Source organism: Vanacampus margaritifer, chromosome 8 (genome assembly GCF_051991255.1).
Source record: "Vanacampus margaritifer isolate UIUO_Vmar chromosome 8, RoL_Vmar_1.0, whole genome shotgun sequence".
NCBI classification, from domain to species: Eukaryota; Metazoa; Chordata; class Actinopteri; order Syngnathiformes; family Syngnathidae; genus Vanacampus; species Vanacampus margaritifer.
Genome location: NC_135439.1, coordinates 7949424 through 7963200, shown reverse-complemented (window position 1 = coordinate 7963200; position 13777 = coordinate 7949424). Strand labels below are relative to the sequence as shown.

Genomic DNA, 13777 nt, shown 5'->3' with positions numbered 1-13777 from the left:
ATTCATCTCATAAAGCAATGGAGAGATCCTGCTTTTGCCAAATTCTGTATTTTAACCCTGGAGAACCCAAGAACCCTTTTCTTCTTTGGAAAATTATGATTAATACATTAAATGACTGCTATAAATTCACTGAACACCAAAATATATGTTTTTTCAATTTTAACCCTTGTTTTTTGAACTAGCTCAGAGTTGCTAATTTTTCAAAATATATATATAAGACATACTCCTAGGCATTCTGCAACATGATATGAAATAGATTAACAAAAAAAAAAAACACAATTTTACCATCTGATGGTTTGCTGAGAAGATGGTTTTGTTTGGATTGATTTCCAGCTCAACAAAACAGCATGTTAAGCCAGCCATCTTGTCACCACCACTCTGGCTCATGTAAGTGCAATATTCATCCACTAGATGGCCCCATGCAGGGGTCAGAAGTGGCACTCTGGACTTTTTAAGTTAAATTTGTAAAAAAAATAATAAGGTCTTTGTTATTTGAGTAGCAGAATTTATAGGGGCCAAATTTGACCCCGTGGGTTCTCCAGGGTTAAAAACAAACCGTGACTTGCCTATTAATTGTGGAACACCTGATTTCTTGGAATCCTGAAAAAGTGAAAACATGCAGAAAATTCAAACTAAATTCCTGTTTTGCTCCTCCTTCCTCATGGTGGCGTGAAAATCCCTCCATGAAAGCAAGACTGGAGCCTCACTTCAGGATTAGCGATTGAGGGAGATTTACAGACGGGCGGTCACATGCGGCGCTCTTCGTCCGGCAACAACGCATGCACGACCGACCTGAGGTTACCTTCTCCGTCGGAGGATGAGGAGGAACCGGTGTGATGAGGACGTGCGTGTAGGACGTCAACTTTGCGGAGAAGCGTGCCGGCGGGTCTCATGGGACAGGAAAGTTGGACGCAAATGTCCACTTGAGGGATGAACGCCTCCCCGGGGATGGCGCCTCCGTCACCGGGGATGAGTGGCAGCCCTCCGCCGCCGGCCTCGCTCTCCCCGAGAACGAGCGACTTCCGGTATGGGGGCTCCCCCAAGATGCCTCCCAACCCTCCGAACTCCCCTGCCATGTCCATCATGAGCTCGCCCAGACTTTGGCAGAAGGCCTCCATCTCCAGACTGGCGGAGGAGTTTTTCTGGATTGGTGGCAGTGTGGTCGCTCAGCCCAAATGGAGGCTGGGACAATTTGGTAAGACTCTTTAAACTTTTTAAACTGTTGTGCAGATTAGGTGGAAAATGATGGAATGGTTTGCTATGTTCAAAATAAAAAAGACACATTTTGGATTTTTAGCACATCTTAAACAGGCATTAGAACAGACCTGCAGGGAGGCCCTTGAGTCAATAATGGGCATATGGAGCGGAGACAATCCTTTGGGATTAGCCAGGCTGCGTCACATGTAGTTTTCAGATTACAAACTAGTAGGGTCACCTGATCCCGGCGCGCACGTACACACACACATACATTACACACATTTATGGGGGCAGGTGCTCAAGCTACAAAAGAAAAAAAAAAGGAACCAAACAAGAACAGTAGCAAATATATTCAATTGGGCATTTATTCCCGTTAACACAATCAACATAGTCAGTAAAACAATTTAAAAAGGAGGTGAAGGGACACTACAATGGATATAAAAAGTCTACACACCCCTGTTCTAATAGGACTGTACTGCAGATCAGTGAGGAGCACAATTCTCACTCACACACACACAAATAATTTCACTTCAATCAATGATTGTCCTGAATTAAAAAAAAAAAAAGTTTTAATTTACACTCATTTGAATTGCCGTCCCCCCAAAAATCAAGAAAAAAACAGGTGATAAGGTATAAACAAACAAACAAAAACAAAAAAAATAAATGAATAAACAAATAGAAAAAGTGTAATAGGGTCCCCCCCCCCAAAAACAAACAAACTGTGAAACATATAATAATAATAATAAGTAATGCACTTTTCATCAACATGATAAAGTGCTACAAAGAAGGGAAGAAAAAAAGTTAAAATCATATTAATTAATTTATATATATATATATATATATGAAATTGTGTTTACATTTAATTATTTCTTTTCTCCACTCGATTAGAAGCCAATCCAGTTGTGACACAGGACATAATCTCAAAACAGCAAATGCAATCCCTCTCACCTGAGTTTATCATCCATGTACTGTACATATTTTTATGCAGTGTCAACATAAAAATGGTGACAATTTATTGGGGGCGGGGCTTCTCTATAGTGGAGAGGTGCATGTGCACGATGCAGACTGGGACACAGATGACCAAACTGAAAGGAAAGAAAAAGGGACTCGGGCGCTTCTACTACTTGGATGAGCATCGCTCATGCATCCGGTGGCGTCCCTCCAGGAAACAAGACAAAGCCAAAAGTAAGATATGAATTTATTTTTTTAATCCCTATTATAAGAGAAATGATTTACTGTATTTATGGAAGTCAAGAACGTATAGAGAGAAAATGTCCTTGTAGTCGATTTCTCGTCCTGTTCCAGTTACAATCGACTCCATCCACGAGGTCCGCGAGGGGAAAAAGTCGGAGGTTTTCCGCAGGTACGCCGACAACCGCTTCGACCCAAATTGCTGCTTCAGCATTTACTACGGCGAGCGCGTCAAGTCCCTGGACTTGGTCAGCTCCAACGGCGAGGAGGCCCGCACGTGGATTACCGGACTCAAATACCTCATGGCCGGCATCAGCGACGAGGACAGCTTGGCTCGGAGGCAGCGCACCCGTGACCAATATCCTTTGCCGCTGCCAGAGGACCAAAGGAACTAGACGTTGTTGAAGAAAATAATCTTTTTCTTCGCGTGTTCGTTTTCTTTCGGGTAGTGAGGATGTTGGTTATCCGAATGCAGGCTGGAGATCGGTGAACAGTTCCTTCGAAGGTTTTATTTTACAGAATATCCCGGACACAAGCGAGTTTACAGAACACGGCTGCAGCTTCTCACAAGTGTCCCGATTATAGACACTTACAACCTTCTTATACTATCTTGAAGGGCGGTTCAAAAAAGCCAACCTGGAGTTCACCGGACATGAGATAAGACTTTAAAAACATCATTGATTACAGACACTTGACAGAAATTGCGACATCACTCACAAAGACACATCCACAGATAAACGTTCTGATGAAATAAATAAATTAAAACAGTTATGACTAAATCTGGGCAGAAGACCCTCTTCAACGTCAACAAGCAATGTTAGATCAATACCAACGTGCTCGTCATCTACCTTAACTCAAGATCTCACGTGGCTTCAGCAGACTTTCTCTGAAGCCGACAAAAACGGAGACGGCACCCTGAGCATCGGAGAAGTCCACCAGCTGCTTCACAAACTCAACGTGAATCTACCCAGGCAGAAAGTCCGAGCGATGTTCCAGGTAAAACCTTGACCGAACCTTTCAAGGATGAGATCGGTTAGAATGCTAACAAAGAACAACAACACAGAAGAGTTACCTCTGTTTTCTTATCAGCATTTAGCTTTAGCTAGAAAATAAAACCGACTAAAATCATTTCCAGCCTGCATGGTCAGATTTTATAAGCATACTGTACATGACTGTTTTTAACCCTGGAGAACCCAAGAACCCTTTTCTTCTTTGGAAAATTATGAATTATACATTAAATGACTGCTATAAATTCACTGAACACCAAAATATATGTTTTTTTAAATTTTAACCCTTTATTCCCTAATTTAGGATTAGGGCGAAATTTGACCCTTTTGGGATTTAGGGGTATCATTTGGAAAAATCAGAATAACAAAAGCTGTCAGTAAACTATTTAGAATTTAAGAAAATAATCAATCAAATACACAGCTTCATTGAACAATATAATTTTTTTGTTTTATTTGTGGCATTTTAGAACTGGATTTTGAATGTACAAACACACTTTGGCCAATGGAAACAAGAACACAGGGACAAAAATCACTGCTGGGAAAAAAAAGAGAAGGTATTTGTTATTTGAGTAGCAGAATTTATAGGGGCCAAATTTGACCCCGTGGGTTCTCCAGGGTTTTAATCAACCAGTTTGTTGTAGATGACAACTAAAGTTGAGTAAATATTCTGCACTGGTCACCACATGAAGAAAACAAAAGGCTCCGTATCATTTCGCAGGAGGCGGACACAGACGAGAACCAGGGCTCTTTGGGGTTCGAGGAGTTCTGCTCCTTCTACAAGATGATCTCCACGCGGCGAGACCTCTACCTCATCATGATTTCTTACAGCAACCAAAAAGAAGTCATGGACCTGCACGACCTGGCCCGCTTCCTGGAGAACGAGCAGAAGGTGCGATGACGTGTCGAAAGGGTTTGATATGCCAACTCCACACGGGAAAGAGACCTTTTGTACAAGCTAAGGAGATGATTATTGATCGGAGGAAGATGAGGGCACAGCACACATCCGCTTCCCACAAATTACACGTTTGCTCGGCAGATGCGAGGTCTCGCCAGAGAACATCTGATGGAAATTGTGGCCAAATTTGAGCCGTGTCCTGACAACCTGCAGCGTCTGGTTCTGGGAATCGACGGTACGAGCGCGACACAGGCTACAACCACTGATTAAAAAAAAAGCATCTGACGCCATCTTTTCAACTCTTCCCTTCGTCCAGGTTTCACCAACTACATGCGAAGTCCCGGTGGCGACATCTTCAATCCGGAGCACAACCAGGTGAACCAGGACATGACGCAGCCGCTGGGCAACTACTTCATCGCCACGTCGCATAATACTTATCTAACCGGGGACCAGCTGCTGTCTCAGTCCAGTGTGGAGATGTACGCTTATGTTCTCCAAGCTGGCTGCCGTTGCGTGGAAGGTGAACCTAATACCATGAGAGACAAATGTCATTTTGCACATCACTAAAGAGTAGTGAACTTTTTAACTTTTACTCAAGTACAGGTCGAATCTGTTCAACTGTATCCGTACATCTTATTACACTCTAAAAAAATAATAATTAAAAAAAATTTAAAAAAGTTGAAAAATTGGGTTAAAAAAAAGGGACTGACCCAACTTTTTGGGTTATTCAATTTACCCAAAGAGTTGGGTGAGATGAATAACCCACAAAACAACCCCAAAATGGGTTATGCATTTAATTTGACTGGCTTCAACTCCAAATTTGTCAGTTCATTTTTGACCCAGTTCAATTGGGTTATTCATTTAACCAAAAAGTTGGGTCGCAAAAACGGGTTGCTTTGACTGACTTTTGACTGACTTTGGCTGGCAAATGAATAACCCACAAAACAACCCTAAAATGGGTTGTTTCGTGAGGTCATTCATTTGACCCAACCTTTTGGATTAAATAACTCAAAAAGTTGGGTCAGTTCCTTTTTGACACAGTTCAATCAGGTTATTCAAGTAACCAAAAAGTTGGGTCAAATGAATAACCCACAAAACAACCCAAAAATGGGTTATTCATTTAATTTGACTGGCTTCAACTCCAAATTTGTCCGTTCATTTTTGACCCAGTTCAATTGGGTTATTCATTTAACCAAAAAGGTGGGTCGCAAAAATGGGTTGCTTTGACTGACTTTGGCTGGCAAATGAATAACCCACAAAACCACCCTTTAATGGGTGGTTTTGTGGGTCATTCATTTGACCCAACCTTTTGGATTAAATAACTCAAAAAGTTGGGTCAGTTCCTTTTTGGCACAGTTCAATCAGGTTATTCAAGTAACCAAAAAGTTGGGCCAAATGAATAGCACCCACAAAACAACCCTCAGAATTGGGTTGCTTTGTGGGTTATTAATTTAGTTTGACCCAAATTTTGGGGTTAGATCAATCTTTTTATTATTTAACTTTTTGGGATAAATATCTAAATTGGTCGTTTTTTTCTTTCTTTTTGGACCCAATTCAATTGGGTTATTCGGTTAAACCAAAAAGTTGGGTCAAATGAATAACCCACAAGACAACCCCCAAAAATGAGTTGCTTTGTGGGTTATTAACTTAATTTGACTTTACTCGGTCCATTCTTGACCAAATTTGGATAAATTTTTACCCAATTGTTTTTAGAGTGGTACAGTAAGTACAGAATACCGAGTGTGCGTACTTTTGCCACCTCTCTTCTTCCGCAGTTGACTGCTGGGACGGGCCAGACGGCGAGCCCATTATTCACCACGGCTACACTCTGACATCCAAAATCCTTTTCAAAGACGTCATTGAAATCATCAACAAATACGCCTTCGTCAAATCACAGTATGTGCTCAGTCAGTCAAATTACACAATTGAGGTCGAAAAAATGTTTCAGGTATGACTTTCCTTGTGCAGATACCCGGTGATTTTGTCCATAGAGAACCACTGCACAGTCCCTCAGCAGAAGAAGATGGCGGAATATCTGAAGGAGGTGCTTCAGGAGAAGTTGGATCTGTCCCACATCAACACGCATGAATGCAAAAAGTTGCCCTCCCCGGAAACCCTCAAGGGAAAAATATTAGTCAAGGTGGGGCTGAGACTGACTAACTTGTAAAATACAATGGAACTTAACCCTGGAGAACCCAAGAACCCTTTTCTTATTTGGAAAATTATGAATTATACATTAACTGACTGCTATAAGTTCACTGAACACCAAAATATGTTTTTTCAATTTTAACCCTTGTTTTTTGAACTAGCTCAGAGTTGCTAATTTTTCAAAAAAAATATATAAGGCATTCTGCAACATGATATGAAATAGATAAACAAAAAAATTTTTTTTACCATCTGTTGGTTTGCTGAGAAGATGGTTTTGTTTGGATTGATTTCCAGCTCAACAAAACAGCATGTTAAGCCAGCCATCTTGTCACCACCACTCTGGCTCATGTAAATGCAATATTCATCCACTAGATGGCCCCATGCAGGGGTCAGAAATCGGACTCCGGACTTTTGAAGTTAAATTTGTAAAAAAAAAAAAAAAAAAGGTCTTTGTTATTTGAGTAGCAGAATTTATAGGGGCCAAATTTGACCCCGTGGCGTGGGTTCTCCAGGGTTTCAAGTCAAAATCAAACAATCCCATTCCTGAACATGATTCATTGAAACAAGCATATTTACTCTAGAGCTACCTACCTACAGTACCAAGTTGCCAATCTACATAGTTGACCCGGTTAGTGATGATTAGACTGACGGACGAAAACCCGTCTACTACTTGCGTACCTACATATCTAGTTGCTACCCATCTACCTGCTCAGCTACCAAACTACCAACCTTTATACTAGTCTAGTAAGCTATCTACTTCCTAACCACTTCCTTAGCTACCCTACTTACCTTCGTTTAGGTAGGTTAGTTAGAGCATGTACCTCCGTCAAGGCGTATGATTCGAAACATTGTGACTTAAATGGTGACATTTGGTAAAAAGAAAATCCTCGATTCTCGTCATTGCCCAGATTAAAAAAATAAATGAATTGTTTCAGGGGAAGAAGCTCCCAGCGAACCTGGACCCGGATGCCGATGAAGGAGACGTGTCTGATGAAGACACCGGGGACGAGGAAGAAGAGGAGGACGAAGATGAGGAAGATTCCCAGGCAAATTAGTCCGAGACATTAAACGGTTTCATTAGATTCGTCTTGTATTTACTTTACGGCACGACTCTTTTTAGGAGGAAATCGCCGGTCCGGCTGCCCGACAGCCCAAGAAGAAGAGACGCTTCGGCAGAGCCATCATGAGGAGCTTCAAACGCAAGGTCTTCCCTCTTGGTTTGGACATGCTCGGAAACATAAAATGAACCGTAATACATGTTTTTATTGCAGAGGAAAAAGAGAATGCGAGTAAGGAGTAAGGTCAGATCTGACGGAGAGTCGGACTACAGCAGCGGCAGTCGGGACAGGACACAAATTGTTTATCACCCCAAGTAAGATTCTTTTTTTTGTCTTTTGATCTTTCAATTGTGACGACCCAATTCGAAAAAGTCAGAAAGGCTTGCAAATTTTAGAAGCGCAACCAAAGATTTACTTGGTTGCTGAATTTCACACTTGATGGTGGACAGGCACTTCAGTAACTAAAATATTCATAGACGAGCAATTAAAGTGAATTTTCCATAAAATGTCCCCTTTAAGCATCACTACTTTATATTTCTAACATTGTCTCCAGGAAGAGGAAGACGATGAGGCTGTCCCGCGCTCTGTCCGACCTTGTCAAGTACACAAAATCCGTCCGAGTGCATGACATAGATACACAAGGTATCCTTCATTTTACTTGAAGATCCGCAAACGGGAACCCAGTTTGTAATGTTTTTTGTTTTGTTTTGTTTTGTTCATTTAGCAGCTCATACGAACAGTTGTCAGGTGTCGTCACTCAACGAAACCGTCATGAACCAGATCGTGCTGCTGAAACCCGGCCAGCTGGTGCGCTTCAACCAGCGCCAACTCCTGAGGGTCTACCCGTCCAACTACCGGGTGGACTCCAGCAACTTCAACCCGCAACCCTACTGGAACACAGGATGTCACATGGGTAAAATGATATCTTAAATACAGGAAGTCCTCGACCTACGATGTTTCGACTTTAGCACCTTCTTTTTCATGAACATTTCCCACAGTAAACACGCCATTTTAAAGATATTTAACTCATTCACTCCTAGCCATTTTCACTGAAGCAACCCCCTTCGCTCCCGGCTGTTTTACTGGATTTTGACTTATTTTGCCAGGCCCACAGAATATTGTGTTCTATTGCTATAAAAACATGGAACCTACCAAAAGAAGGATTAGAGTCTCTTCTTTCATCAGGAAAAAAAAATATTTGTATCTGTTTGCATTTTGCAGCTATTAGCATTAGAATATAGCTAAGTTTCATCATTATTCACAAACCTGTTGAAAACACTGGAGAAAATAGCTTTTTTGCAGCATGGCCCTGGCTGATCTCTTATACTCTGCTGCCACCTGCTGGCCGTTTTTGTAATAACTACAATTGCTTCAAGCATTCTCTTCCGTTCAGAGGCTGCATCTAAACCTTCTGTATGCTCTAGCATAAAAAAAAAAAACACACACACACCATAAAAACGTATAAATATGTCTTTTGGAGCATGGTAATATTTAAAATAGGACGTATTTATAGGTTTTTGGGAGAGAATGAGTTAAAGTTAACTCCAGCAACGGGCGTCCATCGAGCAAATCGACTCGATGTCATGAGAGTCACATTTCCGTATGTTTCCAAAGCTTTGCTGTGCCGTCCGTCGGCAATAAGTGTCCGTGTGGAAACACGAAATATTGGTTCCGGCTAATTCCGGATGCCGCAAATATGTTTTTTGAAATTACTGTACAAAGTATTTTGACGTAAATTTCAACTTAAGCTGTGAAAATCGACTTAGGTGGAAATTTGTGCTACGTCGCCAACGTAGGAATGGAATTCGTACGGAACTCGAGGACTCCCTGTAAATGAAAATTACCGTATGAATATAAATGATTGTCTTTTCTAGTTGCAATGAACTATCAAACAGAGGGTCGCATGCTGGAACTGAACCGAGCCAAGTTCTCAAGCAACGCAAACTGCGGATTCATTCTCAAGCCTAAAATCATGCGTAAAGGTATGCAAGTGTTCGTAGTCGCCTGCATGAGTTGACGAGCGTCCCGTTCGGTAAGAGTGATTGTTTTTCTCAGGTGCCTTTAACCCCAATGTGGAGGATCCACTTCCAGGACAGAAGAAGATTCAGTTAGTGCTCAAGATCATCAGCGGACAGCAACTTCCCAAACCCAAAGACTCCATGTTTGGTGACAGAGGAGAGGTCAACATACAGACTTACTTCTGCTCAAACTGTAAAGAAACAATTGCTTATTTGATTTGTCGATGCTACTTTCCAGATCATTGATCCGTTTGTGGAAGTTGAGATCATCGGTCTAGCCGTCGACTGTTCAAAGCAGCAGACCAGGGTGGTGGATGATAATGGTGATTATAGACAATATTCCAGTTTTCAATGCTTTGAATTGATGAGAATATTTTTGTATTAACCCTGGAGAATCCAAAAACCCTTTTCTTCTTTGGAAAATTATGAATTATACATGAAATGACTGCTATAAATTCACTGAACACCAAAATATATGTATTTTCAATTTTAACCCTTTTTTTTTTAACTAGCTCAGAGTTGCTAATTTATCAAAATATATATATAAAACATATTCCTAGGCATTCTGCAACATGATATGAAATAGATTAACAAAAAAAACACAATTTTATCATCTGATGGTTTGCTGAGAAGATGATTTTGTTTGGATTGATTTCCAGCTCAACAAAACAGCATGTAAGCCAGCCATCTTGTCGCCACCACTCTGGCTCATGTAAGTGCAATATTCATCCACTAGATAGCCCCATGCAGGGGTCAGAAGTGGCACTCTGGACTTTTGAAGTTAAATTTGTAAAAAAAAAAAAAAAAAAAAAAAAAAAAAGGGTCTTTGTTATTTGAGTAGCAGAATTTATAGGGGCCAAATTTGACCCCGTGGGTTCTCCAGGGTTAATGTAGGCGTTGCTAAGTTTTGAAAGGGAGGTCGGTATGTATTTAAGATAACTTAACTGCCCCTCAGGTTTCAACCCCATGTGGGAAGAAACTCTCGTCTTCCACATTCTAATGCCGCAGATTGCTCTGGTGCGCTTCCAAGTCTGGGATCACGATCCCATCGGGAGAGATTTCATTGGCCAGAGGACGATAGCCTTGACCAGCATGATGCCAGGTGAGAGCCACACACTGACGGTCAATCATTTGAAATCTGAAAATAACACAAGATCCCTCCTCTGTGTAGGATATCGACATGTGTACTTGGACGGGATGGCGGAGTCTTCCATCTTTGTTCACATTGCTATCATTGATGGCAAGGTAAGTTCCTTGCAAAAGGAAGTCAGCCTTAAACTATTCTTGACAATAATATGTTATATGTGACCTTGCGAAACTAAACCACAATATATTTATTGAAATTGCAAAAATGAAAATGACAAAAATTCAACAACAAAACTATTTAACGTGTCTTGCAAGAGCTCCCCACATGTCCTTTCACTCCAATATCTTCATTCAACCAAAAGGTGTCACATTCCGTCCCAGGTTCACCTAATAGGTGCGAAATGTCATTATGTCCTACATAGTCCAGAAAACGTCCCCAAACTCCTTGAAAGATATCCTGTTGACCTCTCAAAGTGTAGAAGTAATTTCTTCCAAAGGCAAAAGCAGACAATTTCTTAACCCCGGAGAACCCAAGAACCCTTTTCTTCTTTGGAAAATTATGAATCACACATTAAATGACTGCTATAAATTCACTGAACACCAAAATATGTTTTTTTCAATGTTTTTTTTCAATTCATTCCCTAATTTATGATTAGGGCGAAATTTGACCCTTTGGGAGTTAGGGGTATCATTTCGAAAAAATCTGAATAACAAAAACTGTCAGTAAACTATTTAGAATTTAAGAAAATAATCAATCAAATACACAGCTACATTTAACAATATAATTTTTTTGTTTTATTTGTTGCATTTTAGCCATCTTGTCACCACCACTCTGGCTCATGTAAGTGCAATATTCATCCACTAGATGGCCCCATGCAGGGGTCAGAAGTGGCACTCTGGACTTTTGAAGTTAAATTAGTAAAAAAAAAAAAAGATCTTTGTTATTTGAGTAGCATAATTTATAGGGGCCAAATTTGACCCCGTGGGTTCTCCAGGGTTAAACCACCACTTTACAATACTTGGTTTTCCAACTGACCTCCATGATAAAGCTATAACTATATCCACAAACATTCCCCTGTATTTATTTAGTCTATGCTCAGCCGGGTAAAGTCCGAGGAGAAAAAAATTGGGTTCCGGTCCCATATTCACATGCAAAATTGTTTCCCTCCAGAATTCCTGTAATCTGGGACGGTTCCATATAGCGTGGAACAATGTTCCTTTATCCTCACCATATCTAATACTGTACATGTATCGGGTGTATTCGGGTCAAACCTATTACGTTTTTTAGGAGTTATATACACTCTCATTATGCAATTATATTGCAATAGTTTGAGTTTTCTGTTTTTGGGCTTTTACACAAATTGACTGCCATTGTTCCACTGTAAGTTCCTCCACCAAATCATTCCTCCATGCATTAAGCTTACATTGCGAACTGTTAAGGATTTGGCTAGCATGTTATAAAATGTAGGGGTTGACTTCCCCTTTAAATTTCTATAATACCTTGTGTCATAGGTAAAGCCAGTAAATGCTGTACAAGCGGCCAGAAAGCAAATCCAAAAAGCAGCCCAGAAGCACATGAAGGGACCCCACAGGCAGCAGTCCCTCGACTCGTCCGTGCAGTCGTCGGAAGACTGGCCCCCTCTACACCTCCGCAAGGATGCAGACTCTTTCTCCCAAGACAGCAGGAACGGAGAAATGTCCCCTCTGGTCCAAGGTCCCGCCACCAGGGCCGCCATGTACAAAGGGATCATGAGTGAACCGGTGAGACGAGCCCATCGAGTGAAAATTCACGACCCCAGGAGAGGGATCTTCAGCAAGATGTCCTCCACGGATTCGAACCCTGTGCCCACGTTGATGCTTCAAGACAGCTTTGACCTGGACAGCCCGTCACGTCCCAACAGTCCTACTGATCCCGCTCCGGGTAACGTCAATGAGCCTCAGTCTTTGTCTGAAGTTGCCGAGTTACAGACACTTGAAACATTTGGACCACAGGAGCCTGAAGTCCCTGCACTCCAGACTGACCCAGAACCACCAGAGGGACCGCCACCCGCAGCCCCTCAATCCATAACGCAGCATCCCTCACATTCCGAAACCAAATTTGTACCTCCTATCCCTCCGCCATCCCCGGCTCGGGTCAGAAGGACCTTAGAAACCCCGGCCACCCCCAGACACTCCACCCTGATACGAACACAAGTCCGCTCGCGCAGCTGCCCTCGAAAACCCGACGCCTCCCCCGTCACGCCCATGGTCAACCGCAAGCCCGCTTCCCACTGGCAGACCTGGCGAGTCCAGAGCGCAGGCAAGGACAGCGGCCGACAGGTGAGGAACGTACCCAACGGACTGTGCTTGTCCGACAGCTCATCCAGCAGTGGGGGCAGCTCAGACAGCCTGGAATTAAGAGACGCCCCCATTGCCGAGGGGGCGGAGCAGGGCGTCGGCACCCTGCAAAGGGAGATGAAGGCACTTTTTGACGAAAAGCTGAAAGAGATCCGATGTAAATCGCCACTTTTGTTTGATGGTCAGGATTTGTGAACACGTTTGGACATGGATAGGCTTTGTTTGACATGTTTGGTCAGGCTAAAAGGGACAGTGGTAGCTTGATTTACAAAAATAGATAGATTGCTTTGGCGCCATCTGGTGGCATCTTGGTTAAACTGAGAGGAGGAGCTTCATTTTGCCAGGTCATAGCTTAGAAAAAAAAGTGCTTTGCTGCTATCTTGTGGCAGCTACAGGCAATTACTAAACTGTGGGTGTAAATTAATTCCGATTTTTTATTATTATTATTATTAGCAGCAGGACTCTGTCCCTATTCACAGCGAATGGTGGGCGTTCACTTTATAGCAGATACATTTTCCCTGTTGAAATTTTTTTCCATGTCTTTTTCAGAAATAAAAACAGCACTGTGTTGTATAAAAACTGAATAAGAGAATGTAAATAAATAAACTGGTTTTATAAAGTGTCATTATTTTACTACTGTTGTATTTGTGTGTTGGATGTGTGCCTTTAAGGGGAGTGGCCTAGTAAGTGATGTCAGGAGCTGGAATCAGGTTGGCCAAGTAAGCGAGCGTTTTTGTTTTGTGTTTGCATTTGCTGCTGTGGCTCTCCTTGCCCACATGTAACGGCATTAGATACCTTAATCGCTCCATTTTTTTCACATTATTTTAGCCATGGTGCATA

The 13777-nt window shown here is 41.9% G+C and overlaps 1 protein-coding gene across 1 annotated transcript; it reads left to right on the top strand.

Annotated features, from left to right (window-relative positions):
• The first annotated feature begins 731 nt into the window (after positions 1 to 731).
• Positions 732 to 13562, top strand: plch2b (phospholipase C, eta 2b). The gene is made up of 20 exons (XM_077572419.1): positions 732 to 1195; positions 2236 to 2382; positions 2503 to 2746; positions 3255 to 3384; positions 4114 to 4284; positions 4432 to 4525; positions 4607 to 4810; positions 6066 to 6186; positions 6259 to 6430; positions 7374 to 7484; positions 7559 to 7642; positions 7710 to 7810; positions 8050 to 8138; positions 8221 to 8409; positions 9371 to 9478; positions 9552 to 9676; positions 9753 to 9837; positions 10470 to 10616; positions 10686 to 10759; positions 12113 to 13562. Exons 1-20 carry the CDS (start codon positions 931 to 933, stop codon positions 13130 to 13132), a joined length of 3681 nt encoding a protein of 1226 aa, XP_077428545.1. The 5' UTR covers positions 732 to 930; the 3' UTR covers positions 13133 to 13562.
• Positions 13563 to 13777: the final 215 nt, after the last annotated feature.

Excerpts from the sequence above, each read along its gene's own strand:
- plch2b (XM_077572419.1), top strand. The coding sequence starts at position 931 with ATGAACGCCTCCCCGGGGATGGCGCCTCCGTCACCGGGGATGAGTGGC. Across the intron at positions 4,285-4,431 it reads TCCTGGAGAACGAGCAGAAG|ATGCGAGGTCTCGCCAGAGA; the intron begins GTGCGATGACGT and ends TTTGCTCGGCAG. Across the intron at positions 7,811-8,049 it reads CAAATTGTTTATCACCCCAA|GAAGAGGAAGACGATGAGGC; the intron begins GTAAGATTCTTT and ends CATTGTCTCCAG.